Source organism: Poromitra crassiceps, assembly GCF_964638095.1.
Source record: "Poromitra crassiceps genome assembly, chromosome: 23".
Classification (NCBI taxonomy): Eukaryota; Metazoa; Chordata; class Actinopteri; order Beryciformes; family Melamphaidae; genus Poromitra; species Poromitra crassiceps.
The window spans coordinates 12,083,476-12,104,626 of record NC_139639.1 but is presented as its reverse complement, the minus strand read 5'-3'; the positions used below and the strand labels follow the sequence as shown (position 1 = coordinate 12,104,626).

General features: G+C 45.0%; 2 protein-coding genes across 2 annotated transcripts in view; one reads left to right on the top strand and one right to left on the bottom strand.

Moving 5' to 3' along the window:
* klhl18 (kelch-like family member 18) overlaps positions 1–10,961 on the top strand; it is a 32,232-nt gene extending 21,271 nt beyond the window's left edge. The window contains exons 6-10 of the mRNA XM_083659282.1: positions 1,749–1,885; positions 2,517–2,739; positions 3,465–3,569; positions 6,004–6,115; positions 7,227–10,961. Coding sequence (XP_083515408.1) covers positions 1,749–1,885; positions 2,517–2,739; positions 3,465–3,569; positions 6,004–6,115; positions 7,227–7,613 — 964 coding nt within the window. The 3' untranslated portion in view covers positions 7,614–10,961. The remainder of the gene's footprint in view (positions 1–1,748; positions 1,886–2,516; positions 2,740–3,464; positions 3,570–6,003; positions 6,116–7,226) is intronic.
* Positions 10,962–13,185: 2,224 nt separating this feature from the next.
* Positions 13,186–20,907, bottom strand: bfsp2 (beaded filament structural protein 2, phakinin; the record flags this gene model as incomplete). Its single annotated transcript, XM_083658960.1, has 7 exons — positions 13,186–13,324; positions 14,624–14,868; positions 15,411–15,539; positions 16,048–16,212; positions 17,226–17,382; positions 19,396–19,478; positions 20,482–20,907. The coding sequence occupies 7 exons, from the start codon at positions 20,905–20,907 to the stop codon at positions 13,186–13,188; spliced, it is 1,344 nt and encodes a 447-aa protein (XP_083515086.1).
* Positions 20,908–21,151: the final 244 nt, after the last annotated feature.

The window sequence follows — 21,151 nt, the reverse complement described above, 5'->3', positions numbered from 1 at the left end:
AGCCCACAGCATAAGAAGTTCACGTGCTGCACCTCGTCTGTAACGAGCCCACAGCATAAGAAGTTCACACGTGCTGCACCTCGTCTGTAACGAGCCCACAGCATAAGAAGTTCACACGTGCTGCACCTCGTCTGTAACGAGCCCACAGCATAAGAAGTTCACGTGCTGCACCTCGTCTGTAACGAGCCCACAGCATAAGAAGTTCACACGTGCTGCACCTCGTCTGTAACGAGCTCACAGCATAAGACGTTCACACGTGCTGCACCTCGTCTGTAACGAGCCCACAGCATAAGACGTTCACACGTGCTGCACCTCGTCTGTAACGAGCTCACAGCATAAGAAGTTCACGTGCTGCACCTCGTCTGTAACGAGCTCACAGCATAAGAAGTTCACACGTGCTGCACCTCGTCTGTAACGAGCCCACAGCATAAGACGTTCACACGTGCTGCACCTTGTCTGTAACGAGCCCACAGCATAAGAAGTTCACACGTGCTGCACCTCGTCTGTAACGAGCTCACAGCATAAGAAGTTCACACGTGCTGCACCTCGTCTGTAACGAGCTCACAGCATAAGAAGTTCACACGTGCTGCACCTTGTCTGTAACGAGCCCACAGCATAAGAAGTTCACACGTGCTGCACCTCGTCTGTAACGAGCTCACAGCATAAGAAGTTCACACGTGCTGCACCTCGTCTGTAACGAGCCCACAGCATAAGAAGTTCACACGTGCTGCACCTTGTCTGTAACGAGCTCACAGCATAAGAAGTTCACGTGCTGCACCTCGTCTGTAACGAGCCCACAGCATAAGAAGTTCACACGTGCTGCACCTCGTCTGTAACGAGCCCACAGCATAAGAAGTTCACACGTGCTGCTGCACCTCGTCTGTAACGAGCTCACAGCATAAGAAGTTCACACGTGCTGCTGCACCTCGTCTGTAACGAGCCCACAGCATAAGAAGTTCACACGTGCTGCTGCACCTTGTCTGTAACGAGCTCACAGCATAAGAAGTTCACACGTGCTGCTGCACCTCGTCTGTAACGAGCCCACAGCATAAGAAGTTCACGTGCTGCACCTTGTCTGTAACGAGCTCACAGCATAAGAAGTTCACACGTGCTGCACCTCGTCTGTAACGAGCTCACAGCATAAGAAGTTCACACGTGCTGCACCTCGTCTGTAACGAGCCCACAGCATAAGAAGTTCACACGTGCTGCACCTTGTCTGTAACGAGCTCACAGCATAAGAAGTTCACGTGCTGCACCTTGTCTGTAACGAGCTCACAGCATAAGACGTTCACACGTGCTGCACCTCGTCTGTAACGAGCCCACAGCATAAGAAGTTCACACGTGCTGCACCTCGTCTGTAACGAGCTCACAGCATAAGAAGTTCACGTGCTGCACCTTGTCTGTAACGAGCTCACAGCATAAGACGTTCACACGTGCTGCACCTCGTCTGTAACGAGCTCACAGCATAAGAAGTTCACACGTGCGTACTTGTACAACGGAGTGACAATAGAAATCTTGAATCTTGAATCTTTCCTACCTGTATAACCGTTGGTATTCCTCTGAAAACATTCTAATATATTTGTATAGTTGCACCTCATCTGATTTGCGCCAAAGAACTTACAGTGTGGCTAATCAACGTGATTAGACATGGTCATGATTCAGCAACACATGAAATATCTTCAAAATGACAAGATACACTGCATGTTTGACACATCGATGTGATCCAGATGTTTGGATGTTTTGTACAGAGACCTGGTGGACGAGGCCAAGGACTTCCACCTGATGCCGGAGCGCCGGCCACACCTTCCCGCCTTCAAGACCCGACAGCGCTGCTGCACCTCCATCACAGGCCTCATCTACGCCGTGGGAGGACTGAATAGCTCTGGTCAGCTTCACCTAACCCTAACCTTAAAGCAACACGCCAACATTTTGGGAGATTCGCCTACTAGGCAATTTGCCATATTAGGCAATCGGCATCTCGCTTGTTCAATTCCTAGGCTCGCCCGCTGCGTGGGCTCGCCCGCTGCGTGGGCTCGCTAGCTATGTGGCGCTATGCGGCCACGCAGCTCGGCCGCAATGCGAGCTGCGTATGCGAACTGCAGGGCGGGCCTAGAAATTGAGCGCCTAAATTACACAGTGAAATATTTCAAGTAAAACAGCTACAAACAGTTTTTAAACACTGCTGCAGCAGACTTTTAAAACCACCAAGAGGATTGAAGCGATCCAGGTTTGCATCTTTCTGGAGCTGATTCCAGAAAGTGTTTCTTCATACTAGAACTGCATGTGCATATTATATAAAAACTGGTTTGTTGTAATGATTCCTGCTTCTGCCCGCCGCTACCATTGACTTTTTTCCTGCCGTGTCCTGTCCTGTCCCAATCACAGGATAAATAGTGAAAATGACTGCCATCCCGTGGGAATCCCACCGGAATCCCCCCAAAATGTCCGCCTCTAGTTCAGAACTCTTGTGTTCATCTGAATAATAACCTGATGCAGCTCCTCTGTCTCTCCACCAGGTGACTCTCTGAACGTGGTCGAGGTGTTCGATCCCATCGGAAATTTCTGGGAGCGCTGTCAGCCAATGAGGACGGCCCGGAGCCGAGTGGGCGTGGCCGTAGTCAACGGGCTGCTGTACGCCATCGGTGGGTACGACGGCCACTCACGGCTCAGCACGGTGGAGGTGTACAACCCAGAGACGGAGAGCTGGACCAGAGTCTCCAGCATGAATAGCCAGCGCAGGTCAGACCTCTATTAGATCTAATAGATCTATTCGACCTCCACACCCTGTCTCCCTGTTAGATCTAATAGATCTCCACACCCTATCTCCCTGTTAGGTCTGCCGGTTCCTCTGCTTTCTATTCACACATCTCCAGACTTTACTTCAGATAGAGCCTGAAGAGTATTATTATATCCGTTAATTTTACCTACTAATGTCAACATCGTTTGAGCATAAAGCCTAACCTACTTACAGACATGGAGCATTCCTCCTGGCGCCCCTGCAGTCATGATTGTATAGGCTACTTTTTTACTTTCACTCATGCCTTTCTTGCTGCATGAGGTGATTTCCCCTGTAATTTTTTTTATGAATGAGCTGACCATTCGCACCGTTCCGGCTTGCCGCTCCTACGCTTTCAAGTGGAGGCGGGTTGCCGGGTAACCCGGCGCTGTGACTAGGTCCACTGGCGGAATGAAAGGCGTACAACAATTACCCACCAACCCGCGTTCACAACTTTCACATCAAAGACGCGGATCCTATTTTCCGTGCATTTTGCGGTTTTCAAGGCCGGTGTGAAAGCGGCTAGTGGCTTGTCGAGTTGTCTTGATGTTCTTCATTTAGACATGAGCCTTGACATTAATGACTTGGACTTGACGATCTACATTGAGACTTGGTGACTTGATACTTGATGAAATGGACCTGTTCCTGGTGGAAGCAGAGTTTATAGTGTTTGTTGTGTCCTCTCCAGCGCCATGGGAACAGTTGTGATTGACGGGCACATCTACGTGTGTGGTGGCTACGACGGGAAGTCCTCCCTGAACTCAGTGGAGTGTTACTCTCCAGAGACAGACAGGTGAGTGTTACTCTCCAGAGACAGACAGGTGAGTGTTACTCTCCAGAGACAGACAGGTGAGACTCTGGACTTTTTTTTTTTTTTTTTTTTTACATATAAATCTGATGTGTTTGATCAATTTTAAATAGCTTATTAAATCAACATCATACAAACACTTCTGAAGCGTTGTGATGTGTTCGTACAAACAGTTATGTGGCATCATAGCCCTAAAATGTTCTGCCGTTCCACGAAGAAAATTGGGGGGTCAAGCAGTTAAAACGCTCTCCTACCCGTCTCCGATGTCCCATCACAGATTTTAAGATATAATAATCTCCCTACGGAAGAGAGCTGATAACCACCTTTGTTAATATATTACACATTACTTTAAAAAAAGTAATGTCTTACTTAACTTAATTGCTCCCTGGAGCAAGTAATTTGTTACACTACTCGTTACATTAATTTTGCTTTAGCACAGAGCTACCTCGAGGGGCTCCAGAGTAGTCCCCAGCACAGAGCCACCTCCAGGGGCTCCAGAGTAGTCCCCAACACAGAGCCACCTCCAGGGGCTCCAGAGTAGTCACCAGCACAGAGCCAACTCCAGGGGCTCCAGAGTAGTCCCCAGCTCAGAGCCAGCTCCTCCAGGGGCTCCAGAGTAGTCCCCAGCTCAGAGCCATCTCCACGGCCTCCAGAGTGGTCCCCAGTGGTGGTCCCCAGCACAGCGGCAGCACAGCGGCTCTCTTTATCAGTTTGTTCAGTTTGAAGATGGTAGAAGATATGCAACATCATTGTAGACTACAGGAGGGGGGGGGCGCACCCCCCCCAATCACCATCAACGGCACAGTGGTGGAAAGGGTGGACAGCTTCAAGTACCTGGGAGTCAACATCCACCAGGACCTGACATGGGCCGGTCACACCGCCACTGTTGTCAAAAAGGCCCAACAGCGACTACAAGGACTCAAGCGCCTGAAGAAATTTGGGCTAAGGCCAGAAATCCTTAGGGACTTCTACAGAGGCGCCATTGAAAGCCTGCTGACTGGCTGCTTCACCACCTGGTACGGGAACTGTACCACCATGGACCGCAGGGCGCTACGAAGAGTGAGACGTGCGGCCCAGCACGTAACAGGATGTGAGCTGCCAGAACTGCATGAATTGTATAACCAGCGGTGCCTCAGGAGGTCCCTGAAGATCATCAAAGACACAAACCACCCCCACAACAGCCTGTTCTCCCTGCTACCCTCAGGGAGGAGATACAGGGTCCCAAAAGCACGCACAAATCGCTTGAGGAACAGTTTTCTCCCGCAGGCCACGAGACTCCTTAACATACACAAATAGTGTAGTAGCTGTACTGTACCGTACTGTAGCTGCTACCATTATGTATGTCTAATGTTTAATTGTATGTTTAATTAGGTATATGCTATTAGCACCTGTACATCATATACGTCGAATTTAAAATGTTTAAGCACATCTAAAGTATGCACATGACATGTGCACCTATGTGCAGTGGATATGCCACTGTCTCTGACTTGTCTTATCACTCTACTGCCTTATTGCTTGTTGTGTCTCTTGTTGTTTTTGCACTCATATGCCCTGTTATATTTTTACTATGTTGTAAACAGAGTCTACAGCACAAGAATTTCACACGTGATACTTGTACCATGGAGTGACAATAAAAATCTTGAATCTTGAATCTTGAACATCTTGCAGCACACATTGAAGGATCTGAGCCTCCTCAAAAAGTAGTCTGCTCTGCCCCCTCTTGTATACAGCCTCAGTATTATGTTTCCAGTCCAGTTTTTTGTCCAGGTGAATGCCCAGGTATTTATTTGTAGCTGTCCACCCTCTCCACCTCCTCCCCCCCGATGGAAATAGGGTTCGGCTCAGTCCTGGTCCTCCCAAAGTCTACAACCATCTCCCTCATTTTGGACACATTTAGGAGGAGGTGGTTGATTCCACAAGTCACAAAGCGGTCCAGTTCCCTGAACTCAGTCTCCTCTCCACCACCGACACACCCCACAACATAATAAGGACATACACAAGATCTTTGTTTCTGAAAGACGGCGAACTTTGACAGTAGACCTACAAAATAATAAAATGGAGACAGCGACTTGACAAACTGAATTACTGGACACGCTATCAGCCGGCTGGAATCGAGATGAGACGGGCCAGTTTACACCGCTGCAACTTTTCCCTGCAACGTTCTAAACGGTTTTGTCTCATTGCAAATCATTGGTGTACCCTGGGCTTTAGTCCACAAAACATTTGTGGAGTTTCACAGCAAAACACTGTTGCAGAATTCTCCTAAACAATTTAAGTGGATGGTGACCAACTTTCAAACGTAAAAGTAAATAAATCACAATAAAAGCATTCCGTTAGTTTGTCAGTGGAAAAGTTCTCATTTTAAGGAGCTGTGCAGGAAATGGAGTTAAAAGTTTGTTTGTCCCTGCTGGCTCTCTAGGTGGACAGTGGTGACGGAGATGAGTGCCAGCCGCAGTGCAGCCGGCGTCACGGTCTTCGATGGACGCATCTTTGTCTCCGGCGGCCATGACGGTTTACAGATCTTCAACACGGTCAGTCGATCACAGAAGACAGACAAACGCACACTGTAACAGACCAGACAGACTCACAATAATAAAAAACATGAGATTCATACACTCGTTTGTCTCATTATAATCAGCTCAGTGTAACAGCTGTGTAGTAGAGATCAATTCTACAATCAGAGTGGTGTTGGAATGAGTCCTAAAACCAAGAAACCTATACAGATCATAAGACGTCACTCACATCACAGCTTTTGAATGTTGCATTGGAGTCAGAGTAGACTTTTGGGCCAGTTCTATTGAAGTGAATGGGGCAGGAAGGGTAAGTATCTGTCTCGTTTCACCTTTGATTGAAAAATGGTTCCACCAGATTAAAGAAAACACATGACGTGATCTACTCAAGTAGTGAGTATTATTATAGTCTATATATATATATATATATACACCGTAAATCCTCTAATAGTGGCCTCTATTCCATTAAAGGCATCTACTGTAATAATGCCCGGGGATACGGTCTGCACGGACAAATAAAGGCCTCCCTCCAAACAGGCCTCTGATTTGTTTTGTTGCCACAGGGCGTATTTTCACTGTGAGGTCACTGTGAAGCTGAATCTGATTCTTATTGACTGTGCTGAAAACTGGACATTGGGCACATTTACCGGATATGTTATATTTTGCTAATACCTGTGGTATTCCAGTTTACTGATCTGATTGTTATTAAGACAACTTACCATAACTGTGAAGTTAATTTATTTGCTTTGGGTTGGTTTTCTGCAATATTTTGCAATAAAAGTCAGGAAATTAAAGGAGTACGGTATGTCCATGAGAGTTTAATATTAAGAAATAAAGGCCTCTACTCTAATATAGGCCTGCCTCCAACAAAGGCCCGGGGCTCTCTGCGGCTCAGTAAATAAAGGTCACTATTAGAGGATTTATATTTATATTTATATATATATATATATGTGTATAGATATATATGTGTGTGTGTGTGTGTGTGTGTGTGTGTGTGTGTGTGTGTGTGTGTGTGTGTGTGTGTGTGTGAGAGACATGTACATGTACATGTAACAGTAATCCCCACCTCTGGTCCTGACATCAGACCAGATGTCTGTCCTGTCTGTGTTGTAATGCCTCCTCCATTCTGCAGGTGGAATACTACAACCACTACACAGACCGCTGGCACCCTGCTTGCAGCATGCTGAATAAACGCTGTCGTCACGGGGCGGTGGCTCTGGGCAGCCAGCTGTACGTGGCGGGGGGGTATGACGGCTCCGCCTTCCTGAGTGGGGCCGAGGTGTTCAACTCTGCCTCCGGCCAGTGGAGCCACCTGGTGGCCATGAACACGCGGCGCAGCAGAGTGTCTCTGGTGGCCACGTCGGGCCGGCTGTATGCCGTGGGCGGCTATGACGGACAGTCCAACCTCAGCTCTGTGGAGATGTTCAATCCTGAACTGAACCTCTGGAGCTTCATGGTGCCCATGCTGTGCCACGAGGGGGGCGTGGGGGTGGGCTGCATACCCCTCCAGCCGGCCTAGCCCAGACACCCAGAGTTACCTGGAGATTAAAGATGGGATCTCTGATGCGGGACTGTAGGAACTGAGAGCTGGGTATCGTTTAAAATAATTTACATACCAGTACCAATACCAATATTACAAAAAGGATGGAATGCAGGTATTGTTTGACTGGGAAGTTTCCATACTACTTGGTATCGGGTTATATCAGTCGCTATCTTAAAGGTATTGAGTACTGATACTCGGCTCTATCAGGGACTGTAGGAACTGAGAGCGGAGAAGAGGGCTAGGACTAGGTAACATTTAAAATATTACCTATACCAGTACCCTTAAAGTGGTACACCGATAGAGTACTTCATTCGTTTTACATTTTCGTGGCATTTTGGCACGCTGAACTACCAACTCCGTCCCATACACCATCAGCTCCATCGCCTAGTCTACATCGTCAACTCCATCCATTACATAGCCTACACGTCAGCTCTGTCACATACACCGTCAACTCCATCACATTCACCACACCACACTCCACGCCTCACTTCACCACCACAGACTGTATGGGTTGTAGTTGCTATGTGGTATTAAATCAAAGAATGCTTGTGGTGATAGGCTGCGAGCAAAACCATACAAATAGTAATTTTCTTCTAGACCTGTGATCAAAAAGGATGGAATGCAGGTATTGTTTGACTCGAGAAGTTTCAAAACTACTTGATACTGGCTTATTTTGGTCGATATCTTAAAGGTATTGAGTTCCGATACCCAGCTCTATGCGGGACAGTAGGAAGTGAGAGTGGGGACAGGGACGCGCTCCTCTGTGCTCGCTGAGCATTACCAGGTACGACGGGCGCTCTGAGGCTCCGCCCACTCCACTGCACTGTGCACAGATGCTATAAGGTTCAAGCCTGTGGGATTATGGGTAAAAGCTATAGAGTTCGCCTTTGCGGGTGAAGCTAGCTAGCTAGCATTCTGCAATTAGCAAGTTTGTGGACTGATTAATCTAACATTAAATGTTGATTTTGTACTTGATTCAAATGACTAGAATATCAAGACTCAAGAGGAACTAACTTTCCAAACGAAACCTTTTACTTGAAACAAGGTTGGCTGCTTATACTCATGTTCTCTTGTCTGTCTCCATGTCTGTTCATTTGACCCTTTCACTGATCAGACATATTGATTAGTCTGTACACTGATCAGACATATTGATTACAGTAACACATGGTACGGGACAACAGGCAGTGGCACCAAACTAAGGGGCTGTTCACACATAGCATTTCCCCCCAACCTCCAGCTCTCTTTCCTCATTAAAAGCAACAGGAAGCGGCAGCGAAGTGGCCGTGAGGCACACAAAAGGCGGACGATCCAGAAAAGCCGCAGTCTGCGTTTTCCCCTCAGAGTGGAGCGCTTTCAAAAGCTGAGAAATGATCTCCAGGTGACGTGAATCACTTTTTACCAGCCGGCCAATCATAATGACAGAGATGCTGGCCGTTTCCTATAGCAACAACAAATATGGAGAACGTGGGTGTGGCGGTGGAGAAATAGGAAGTAATCAGTGAATTGACGTTACTGTAACAGCGATCATAAAGGCAGTACAGATATGGATACCGGACATGTATTGTAAATATCTGGTAAGCCTTTGCTTGTTGCACAACACTGTATTCTGCTAGAAGAGCTAACCAGCTGGTTACTGAGCTAGCAGCTGCTAAGCTAATGTCAGGGGAAGAGCTAACCAGCTGGTTACTGAGCTAGCAGCTGCTAAGCTAATGTCAGGGGAAGAACGAACCAGCTGGTTACTGAGCTAGCAGCTGCTAAGCTAATGTCAGGCGAAGAACGAACCAGCTGGTTACTGAGCTAGCAGCTGCTAAGCTAATGTCAGGGGAAGAGCGAACCAGCTGGTTACTGAGCTAGAAGTTGCAGGGTACGCGTAGGGTCTTAAAAGTATAAAAAAAAGCGTTGAATTTAATATTCTCAAAATAAGACCTTAAAAGTATTGAATGTCATTCACAAACTAAGTATTGAATTTACATTTACAAAGGTCTTAGAGGATTTCCCCCCCCTGTTTAGAGGATTCCCCCCGTTTTGAAAATGTCAACTGAGCCGACTGTCTCACTGGCAAACGATGCACGTCTTCTGAGCATTTGTGCAGTCGGTAGAAGTGTTGCTAATCTGGCAACACGACTGGCTTGTTGATTCCTCCTCGCCTGCACTGTTCAAGGCAAGCAGGTAACGCTAGACTTCCGAAACCAGCCTTTTGATAAGCCCCGTTGCTAACGCTTTGAGTTAAGTTTTGTGAAGAATCAAGCTTTATTTAGCAAGAATTTGCAGTAGCTGTTTACAATACCGTTTATAGTAGAACATTTTGATGCACTGTGGGCTCAATTTGTGATCAATCGAAAATCTGTTTGAAAATTTTGTGTAGGACAGTCTAACGATGCAGATGCTGTTTTGGTGTCGTTTGAAGGGAAAATATGGGAGTAGGGTTTAATTAGTTTTACAGTTTTTGTAGTTTTGCTGTCTTTGGACTTCATATGGCCGTAGGTTGCAGTGTACACAAGTTTCTCCTCACTTGGGCCAATATTTCGGTGAAAGTTGCGCCGTAGCACGTATGCCTGATTTGTCATGAATTTTCAAAGTTTGAAACTAGACGGTCGCTGTAGCGCCACCATCAGGACTATTGGTGCCAAATTCACGTAGACGAAGTTTGGCATGGGAGTGGAACCTTTGTGAAAAGTTTGGTTTATTTTCATGCATGGGAAGTCCAACTTCCCGGAAGAAGAAGAATATTGGCAAATTGGCGGCAGGGCCACTGTTTAGTGGCTGGCCTGGTCACTAATAATGTATTATAATAAAGTATTATAGTATTATAATAAAATGTTTTTTTATCAAGTACTTGATAAATAATTATTTTCTATGGTTTAAAAGCCATTACATTTATCCATTATATCCTTCATACTTTTGCCAGTAGGCTATGGCAGTGAAGTTGGCATTCAATTTAATTCTCCGTGGTCTTAAAAAGGTCTTAAAAAGTCTTAAATTGAACTTGGAGAACCCTGGGGGTACCCTGTGCTAAGCTAACGTCAGGTGATGCTAGAAAAGCTAACAGTATAACAGGTGGCTATACTGAGCTAGCAGCTGCTAAGCTAATGTTAGCTAACATTATCATGATCTGCTTTTTATTTCTCCACACAAAAAGCGCTCCAGGCAGCAAAACACGTCATGTGTAAACAGCCCCTTAACTGGTTGACAGGATCAAGGTCACATCAATTATGACTGTGGGATGTTTTGGTTGTTGAGGATCTGTGATTTCTCCTGTAGGGCTTCAATATTTTCTGTCTGAAATATCTCATGTTGTCCTGTCTGATTAAAGGTGCTGTAAGTGATATTTTTTGTTAATTTAAGTGTTAAATAGGTCTACATTCCGACATCTGTCACTGATATAGAGTGTTTGGTGCTAGACCTAAACTTAACTATAACTCATTCAAAAGCCTTGATCTTAGTCTGTCACACTAACCTACCTCCCTCCTGGCCCATACTCTGAATTTCTTGTAGTTCTTATCAAGTTTAGTCCTTAATACAGATAAAATTATTATAGCAGGTATTCGTGTGGACGTTGACAGTAGGGGTGGGGAGGGGAATCGATACACCATAGTATTGCGATATTTTATCGATATAGACGATATTTGGACGCCAAGTATCGATATAAAAAAAATGCAGGCCATGCCAGGCCACCCGGCATCTGCCCGAAGCACCCCCTGGTGCAGTCCGCGCCTGCAGTGGCGTATTGAGTCCAGAGAAGCTTAATCATGTAGCCTACGTGTGGGGCCAAAACAAAACAAAAAAAACACTGCATGTTTTACTTCCGGTGAGGTCGAGGTCAAAGGTAGGAAAAGGAGTTAGACAATATATCGAAATATCGCAATATTCAATATATCGCAATACTAGCATATCACAATATTATCGTATTGTTTTAGTATCGTATCGTGGGCATCTGGTGATTCCCACCCCTAGTTGACAGTGAATTAGATTCTAATTCAAAATTAAAATTAACATGAAATTATAAAAAAATAAATAGTGCCCTGCCGCCTCAGTGATAACAACAATGCTAAAGTTGGATTGTTGGAAACTATTTTCCAAGGGCACTGCCGCTAAGCGCTGCCCATCGCAATTCCACAATGGAGACCTGCGCCACCAGGGATTGGGAGGCTGGCCAGCGAGACTAACTTCTCATAGGTCCCCCCGCCTAATCCTATCCCTGTGTGTCTGTCATGTTTGTCTGTTGCATTATCAGCGTCGCCTTTGTTAGTGTATAGTGTAAAGCTTGAAAATCGCTATACAAGTCCCATGTATTATTATTATTATAACCCTATACATCATTTGACTGAGAATATGGGGCTCCCCCTACAGGCAACATGGAGGCAAGGTAAACATGTCCATATACTACCCACATTGTAATGATATAAAGCTGGTTGAAAATTGGCAATGTATTTTAATTTGGCACAAACGTTCTTCTTTCGCTTCTTCAGGAATGATGAAAATGAGTTTGTCATTGTGAGTTTATTGAAGCTGACCAGGGTTGCACTCAACAAGCTTTCAGCACATTTCCTTATTGTATTTGTTGCTGCTGTGTTCACTTCTTTACCATCGTAGTTAATACAGTCAGGTTTTGCGATTATTCAAGACCTCTTGAAGTCAGAAAGGAGATTTTTAAGCAATGTCCCCAAACGGAGTCCTGCCAGGAGAACGTTTCCCATCCATGTTAAGTTCTTCTTCCTCTCCTGTAAATGTACAGCAGGTCTGACGGCACCGGAGGGCTTCTCAAAACATTTGGACAGCTCAATTTGTAAGAAAGTCACCTTCAACATTGTACTTCCAACATGATGCACACCACACCATCATATACAATCCTTTCAGTGGTGTAATAGTACTTAAGTATTTTTTGGGAGTGTCTGTACTTGACTTGAGTATTTATATGTCTGTCAATTTTAACCTTACTCCACTACATTTCCCCTAAGCATCTTAGTTACAAAGTAAAATCGGAAGAAGCAAGCAGGTTTGGTGAATCAGTGCTCCTAATTTGCAAGTTACGATGCACACTCAATTCCAGTTGGTGGCGGTAATGCACCATAACATTGTTTGACAACCCTATAAAACTCAAAGATTTCCACTCATGCCTACTTGTACTTTTACTTTCAAGTAGATTTAATATCAGAAAATTACTTTTCATACTTAAGTACAGTAAATATCAGATACTTTAAGACTTTTACTCAAGTAATTTTCTAATAGGTCACTTTAACCTCAACTAAAGTCATTTTCTGGTAAGATATCTAATTCTACTCAAGTTATATTCTAATAGGTGAATTTAACTTCTACTAAAGTCTTTCTGGTAAGATATCTGTAATTGTATTCAAGTAATATTCTAATAGGTGACTAACTTGTACTAAACTACTAAAGTATTTTTCTGGTAAGATATTTGTACTTTTACTCAAGTGATATTCTAATAGGTGACTTAAACTTGTAGTAAAGTCATGTTCTGCTAAGATATCTGTACTTTTACTCAAGCATGGCTTTTAGGTTCTTCATCCTTCCCTCAGAGCTGTAGATATCACGTGGTCTTTGGTGACATGTCTGGTGTAAACACGGTGGTCCAGAAGGTCCTGAGCTGGGTGTGGTGGTGTTCCTCAGATCCTCCACACAGGGGCAGCAGACTGGGCATCACTGTGCTGCAGCATCGGTCCTGGATTCTGGAGCAAGACTGGAGGTTCCCTTAGGCTCTGAAGGCTGGCCTGAGGACCTGGAGAGGTGGTATTATGATGACTGATAGATTGTTCGTTTATTTAGATCCCCATTAGGGACCGTTCAATATTTAGAAGGGGGGGGGGGGTCATGGATTTGGAGTGCTCTGTAAAAAGCTGTGACCCTTCTGACCAAAATATATATATATTTATATATTTTCCTTGACCCTCCACAAGTGATTGTAAAATATGATTGACCCTCCCCGAACAAATGTTATACTATTTTCGCTTGTGAAACAATGTTTAGTGACAGTGTCAATGAAATAGGCAGCGCGAGGGCATCACACATGCATGGAACAAAGTTAGACAAAGCACATAAACAGCTGAACTTGCGCTATGAGATAAGAAAGGCCACACCATGAAATAAAATATTAAATTAGGATGCATATTAGACCCAAAATTATTATAATTATCGCTGGTATGGTCAAATTGAGTGAGATCGTGCGGTTAGGGTTGGGTATTAGTATTCTATGCTAGAATACAATTTTCCATTCCTTAACACAGAATGCTCACTTCTATTTCGGTCAAGGCAGCCAGTGCAGCTCTCCATGCAGGCATGCGCTGCGTATCCACAACAAAACAACCAGATTTTTTATTTGTTTTGTTTTCTCCACTAGATAGTCCCCTAGATTCTGTTTTCTCCACTAGATAGTCCCCTAGATTCTGCTTTACAACAAACATGCTTTCTCTAACTTGGCCCAGTTGTCACTGTGGCATTGTTATTGCCTGCTGGTAGGCTACAGATGCGCTTCATAACACACATAATAGGCTACTGCTTATTGCGAAGTTAATAGCAATATACAAGTTCATATTCTCGGCTTGTAGCGTGTGATTCGTGGGCTGTAACAGATAAAAGCAGCTGCAGGCATCAATGCACAGATGAATCTTCTTATATATTATATTCAAAGGGAGCAAGTAGGCAATGTTTGTTCTCTGTTTCAATTGTTGTCCCACCGATGATGTCATAGGCATTGTGACATCATCAGTGATGTCATAAGAGCAATAAATGGGAGCTTGGGCTCTGTGTGTTTCTCTGTCCCACTGTGATGTCATAAATCCACTGTGACATCATCAGTGATGTCATAAATCCCACTGTGACATCATCAGTGATGTCATAATTGGGAGCTAGGGCTGTCCGGGCTCTGTCTGTTTCTCTGTCCCACTGTGATGTCATCAGTGATGTCATAAATCCCATTGATGAAATCCCACTGTGACATCAGTGATGTCATAAATCCCATCAGAACTCACGTGTTGGGGGCGTTGGGGTGGTAGCGGCTCTCCTCCCCATCCAGGATGCCATGGTATGCTCCGATCTCATGCTCCAGACGCAGCTTGTTGCTCATCAGGGCGTCATAGCCGCGGCGCTGCATCTCGATGTCACCGCACACGTCGCTAAGCTCCGCCTCCAGCTTGGACACCACCGAGCCCATGTTCTGAAGCTCCAGGTTGTGCCAGTGCCGCGCGTCGCCCAGAGAGTTCTCCAGACCTCGCTTCTACACACACACACACAGGATGCTGGTGAGTTTGGTTTACTGACTTCGATTTCAGTTTGGTAGTTTTACTTTAGCTTTGGTTTGTAGGAAATTAGTTTCTACTGTAGGTTTTATTATTTTTGTTAAAATTTTGTTCAGTAAAATATTTCTTGAGGATGTTTCCTCCTTTGTCCCTCTCCTGTCTTCTTGTTCTCTCCTCTCTCTCCTCTCTCTCTTGTCTTGTTATGGTTGTTTTTTATAAGCTTTCTTTGTGCTTTACTGCCGCAAAATGTTTTTCTTTGGCTGCTAGTTCAGTGAGTTTTGGTCATAGAGTGATCAGACTAATACCCTTGGAATCTGTGGATTCTCAAATTTCATTTGTTGGACTCTTACTGATGCAAACGCACAGAAAAAATCAAACCCATTACCGCGGCACTACTTTTGCAGCAATAGGGTATTTCGAAACAGGTAACATCTGTAGCAAAACGTAGCTAGACATATTATCTGTAAAGTCCTCTGAGACGTGCTTGTGAGTTAGGGCTACAGTATATAAGTAAACTCACCAGGGCTCTGATGGACTCGGTCTCGGCCTGCAGGCTCTGGATCTTACAGCCGGCCACGCTGCATTCAGCCTTCAGCGTCTCCACCTCCTCTTCCTCGTGGCTCAGCTGGCTACTCACGCACTCCGCCTGCTGGAGACAGGCAGCAACACACCCTTTAGCTGCTCAATTAAAGTTCAGAAGGTTGTGTGTTCAGATCACGTCAGGGTCACCGATGTAGCAGACGCAAGAACAAAGAGACAGGTCGGCTCTCAGTTGATCCTTCAAGTCGCTGGCATCGTTTATTCCTCCATTAACTAACATACAAACAGAGTGTTACCAGGGAGAAGAGCTCATTACCGAGACCCGCACCTGAGGCAACCCATCAGTGTCCCACATGATCTGAGGCTGCACCTGTGGTTATTGTCCATCAGAGCTCGCCAGCAGCATGTTTTAGTTCACTACAACTTCACCGGAAACCAATGCTGATTTATTTTGCACATGATCGCACACATATCTGAAAACTGTAAACCGTTTTGCAGACATTAATTTAGTTTGACAGTTCATTTGAGTTGTGGACCAGAGATGTCATTTGTGCATGAATGACATCACTGGTCCACAACTTAAATCAACTTTCAATAACTGTTGATTGGTCCTGTACCTTGCACTCCAGGTAGCTGTCGGTCTCAGCTCGGTTCCTCTCTATCACTTTCTCCCAGTGGGTCCGGATGTAGGCCAGTATCTGGTCCAGACTGGTTTCTATGGGAGAGTCGGGTTCGTCCACATCGCGTCCGCCCGCCATCTGGCCGTACAACACCCGCACATCCTGCACGGATTACACACGGGTCAGACGGGTCGGGCCCGATTTGCATTGCTGCCTGGCCACCATCTTGGACAGCGTACGGCAACTCCACTGGACAAACCACATCAGAGTTGAGGTATTTATTGAGTCTGGTTAAGAAATAGCTAACAATTTGTTTGACTGCTATTTTGTCTAGCAGCTCTTCTTCTCTTGTATGTTATGTCTCTCAGTCAAAGTTGAAGAAAGCCTAAAGGCTGTCTAGCATTAGCCAGATAGCTCCAGCTAGCCAGAGCTAATGTCTCAGCTTGTTAGGCTTAGCCGTAGCCTGACAAGAGACCGTTATGCTAAACGCCATTAACACCATTCAAATTCTCACAATTGAATGTGTCCTTGCTCATTGACAAAAGGCTATACCTCTCACAGTGAGACTTGATACCTTTACCAGATCGTGAGTTGACACTTTTCGATTCTGCATTCATATGATCCACCAAGCAGCACTTTATGTGCTGCTTTGTTCAGCTTTAAAAGTGGTGAACCCTGCTCGCTGCTGCATACTGCTGTCTAAACGAGACAGGTGTGAATACACCTGAGTTATAGAGAGCCACAGGAATGAGTCTGGAAGTAAACCTCCGGGTTCTTCAGTAGAAAAGTCTATGGGATTTAACATGGGGGTTTCGCTTAAATGCATAAAATAAGGTCTGTGGTTAACAAAGGTTTATGGAAACGCGAATCTGGGTTCTGCATGATAATCTTCACAAACGTGAACAACTTTTATGACTTTTGGAACGTAAATGCGTTTTTTTTTTTATGCGATTTATATAAAACGCTTCAAAAGGCATAAAAGTTATTCACGTTTGTGAAGAGTATTCGCGTTCCCATAAACCTTTGTTAACCACAGACCTTATTTTATGCATTTAAGTGAAATCCCCATTCTAAAACCCCATAGACTTTTCCACTGAAGAACCAAATGGCGGCGATTTCTGGATAAAGCCTACAAAAAAATGTCATCCCTGCGGTACTCTATTGAGTGACCAGACCTCCTCGTGGTTGTGCTCCAGGCCTCTCAGCTCGGCCCTCATGTTCTCCAGATGTTCCTCCAGTTCGGCCTTGGTGATGTTAGCGTCGTCTATCACTTTGTAGAGCGAGCTGATCTCCTCCTCCACCGCCTTCCTGAACGGCTGCTCGTTCTCGAACCTGCGGGAGATCACACAGCTGTTACGCCCCTTCACCTGAAACCGTTCAGGTTCGAGTAGTCCATCGATACAAAATTAAACAATTTTGTTTTAGTCATTTATGAAGTAAAAGTACATGATATGTACTTTCACAGTCAAATGACTGACTTAGGCGTAGGTTTAATAAAAAAACAAGTATATCCTAATAATATGGAACGGAGGAAAGTAGTAAATATATGAAGCTACAACCAATGTATTTGCTTCAGAAGTTAGGGTTAGTGAAGCTGGCTTGAGGTTAGGTTTAGTGAAGCTGGTTTGAGGTTAAGGTTAGTGAAGCTGGTTTGAGGTTAAGGTTAGTGAAGCTGGTTTGAGGTTAGGGTTAGTGAAGCTGGCTTGAGGTTAAGGTTAGTGAAGCTGGCTTGAGGTTAAGGTTAGTGAAGCTGGTTTGAGGTTAAGGTTAGTGAAGCTGGTTTGAGGTTAAGGTTAGTGAAGCTGGCTTGAGGTTAGGGTTAGTGAAGCTGGTTTGAGGTTAAGGTTAGTGAAGCTGGTTTGAGGTTAAGGTTAGTGAAGCTGGTTTGAGGTTAAGGTTAGTGAAGCTGGCTTGAGGTTAGGGTTAGTGAAGCTGGCTTGAGGTTAAGGTTAGTGAAGCTGGTTTGAGGTTAAGGTTAGTGAAGCTGGTTTGAGGTTAAGGTTAGTGAAGCTGGTTTGAGGTTAGGGATTAGGTTTATGGCTCATTTCCACCACATATTACAGCACAGTACGGCTCTACTCGACCTGGTCTTACTCGTCTCTACTTCATATAGACTTTGCTTCACAGCAAGTTTACTCGCCTCCGCCCACACCTGGTCGTCCTCCGCCCGTTAAAATTAAATCCATACACTGAACTTTTAAACTGGTTATGAAATACTGGTGCCTCTATATGACCTACATGGGCATAGAATAATAATAATAATACATATAGCTAGGGCGGGGTATTGGCAAGGACCTCACGATACGATACGTATCACGATAAATGGGTCGCGATACGATTGTATCATGATACATTGCGATACAATACATATTGCGATATATTGCAATACTCAAAATTTACTAAAAATTAAAAAAAAATTAGCTAAACTACAACACACTGTGTACCACCCAGGTAGTGTAATAATATGTACATCACTTTATATTGATAACTTAGTGCACAAAACTACTGAGTGTTGTATTGAGTGTGTTACTTTACTTTACTTTACTTTACTTTATTTCATTTAGCAGACGCTTTTGTCCAAAGCGACTTACAGCATATTACAATATAGCATAAAAATACAGCAATAAAATGCAACAATAAACAACAATAAACAGAAACAAAAACGGGATCATAAAATCCACACATCACTTTTGGGAGGGGCCCAGGTGTAGTTCGAAAAAGTGTGTTTTTAGTCTCCGGCGGAAAATGGCCAACGAGTCAGCCAGCATAACAGAGGGGGGGAGCTCGTTCCACCATTGAGGAGCCAGGGAGGAAAAGAGTTGTGAGTGGGCTAAGCGGCCCCCAGGGTCACGTAGTGATGGAGGGGCAAGACGAGCTGTGCAGGTGGAGGAGCGGAGGGGACGGTTGGTTGTTTGAAAACTGACCAAAGATTGCAGATAGGTAGGGGCTGACCGGTAAACTGCCCGGTAGGCCAGTACAAGAGTCTTGAATTTAATGCGGGCTATAATTGGGAGCCAGTGGAGGTCGCGGAGAAGGGGAGTGACGTGAGAGAATTTAGGTAGATTGAACACCAGTCGGGCAGCTGCGTTCTGGATGAGCTGGAGGGATTGGAAGGCCGAGGCAGGTAGCCCCGCCATGAGAACATTGCAGTAATCAAGGCGGGAAAGAACAAGTGCCTGTACGAGCCGTCGGGCTCGTACAGGCCCAGTATAGATACAATATCAATACTGTATCGATACAGTATCGATATTGTATCGATACAATATCAATACTGTATCGATAAATACTGTATCGATACAGTATCGCAGAAAAAAGTATCGCGATATATTGCCGTATGGAGCTGACCTGTCTTTAAAGTCCTCGCCGTTGGCCTGGACGTTCTCCGTCTGCAGCATCAGCCTGGCGTTGTCCAAGATGGCCTCACTCACCTACACACACGCACGCACACGCACACGCACACACACGCACACACACACACACACTACACTGTCACTGCTGCCAATCTGCCCGCAGCGGGTATTTGTGTATGTGTTTGTAGTGATCAATTAATTGATTGATTGAATCAAAGCTATATTTACAGTATGGGGCAGTGTGTTGGGCTATATTGGGCTATATTGTAGTATAATGTAGGTCAATGGTTCTCAACGTGTGGTCCGGGGACCACAAGGGGTCCTTGAGGGGGTTTCAGGGGGAATGTAGAGAATGTAGCAGAATGTCTGTTGTGATCATAGTTTCTCTGTTATCTCTCTACCTACAATACAGCCAGCCATGGAGTTCTGGACTAAATCTAAACTGAGAGTAAAAAATATTCTGAGATTTGGGTCTGAAGCGGAAAAGATACTTCTGCATCCGCCTCGACTTGGAGCCTTGCCGGCGGCAGCTAGTCCTATATACTCGGGTTAGGGTTAGGGTATATATATACTGTGTATATATATATACACACATATATATATACAGTGTATATATATATATATATATATATATATATATATATATATATATATATATATATATATATATATATATATACATATATACAGTGTATATATATATACAGTGTATATATATATATATATAATTATATGTACACATAATTTCATATATACGTACTTAAAAATAGACACACTTATAATTTCTCTACTATAATAAGGCGAGGGGTTCCGTGCAGCTCATTGAGCAGGTGATCACGAGCTGCGTGAGCACACAAAGTATTATAGAGCCCAATTATAGTTATAGTTATAGTTATATATAGCCTAGTAGTTAATGTAAATGTTTAAGTGTACCTGTGTCCATGTTTGTTTTAGCTTGTGCATGTTTGTGGGCGTATGTGTCTGAGTGTATTGAGAGCAATGCAAACCGGAGTCAAATTCCTTGTAATATACACACTTGGCCAATAAAGCTGATTCTGATTCTGATTCAGTGTGTCAGTACCTGTCTGTAGACGTCCTCCCAGTCCCTGCGTAGCGGGCCCCAAGCCCCGGCGCTGTGGGCCCTGCGGTCCAGACAGAGGCGGATCTGCTCCTCCAGCTGTTGGTTGAGGGTTTCGAGCGCGCGGACCTTGTCTCTGTACTCCATCAGACATGTGTTGAGGCTGGGGACGTTAGTGTGGGCGGCGCGGGGCAGAACTGGCGCTGCACTGCTCCTCAGACCCTGCAGAAACACGCTGCTGATGCCCAGAGCGCGCCGTGACACACGCGTGCCCAGGCTGGAGAATCCACCCACCGGGGCGGTGCCCACAAACACGCCCCGCGGCACCTGCGTGCCGCTGGCCGAGGTTATCCTCACACTGCTGGAGGAGGGCCGGGGCTCGCCCGACGGCTGGCCCAGGAATGAGGAGCGACGTCTCGGCAGAAGCATGGTGCTGTGAGAGAGCAGAAGCATGGTGCTGTGAGAGAGCAGAAGCATGGTGCTGTGAGAGAGAGTTATTTGTCTGTCACTCCTCTGTGTGCTCTGCTGGGACCTTAGTTTTTAGTTTTATTTATTTGCACACAATAAAAACAAAAAACAATAAAAAAATATATGCAAACAGGAAAACAATGTGCAGGTAGAGACAGGATTTGGTTTACCTCAGAAAACCAAATAATAAATACAGCCGCAAGCG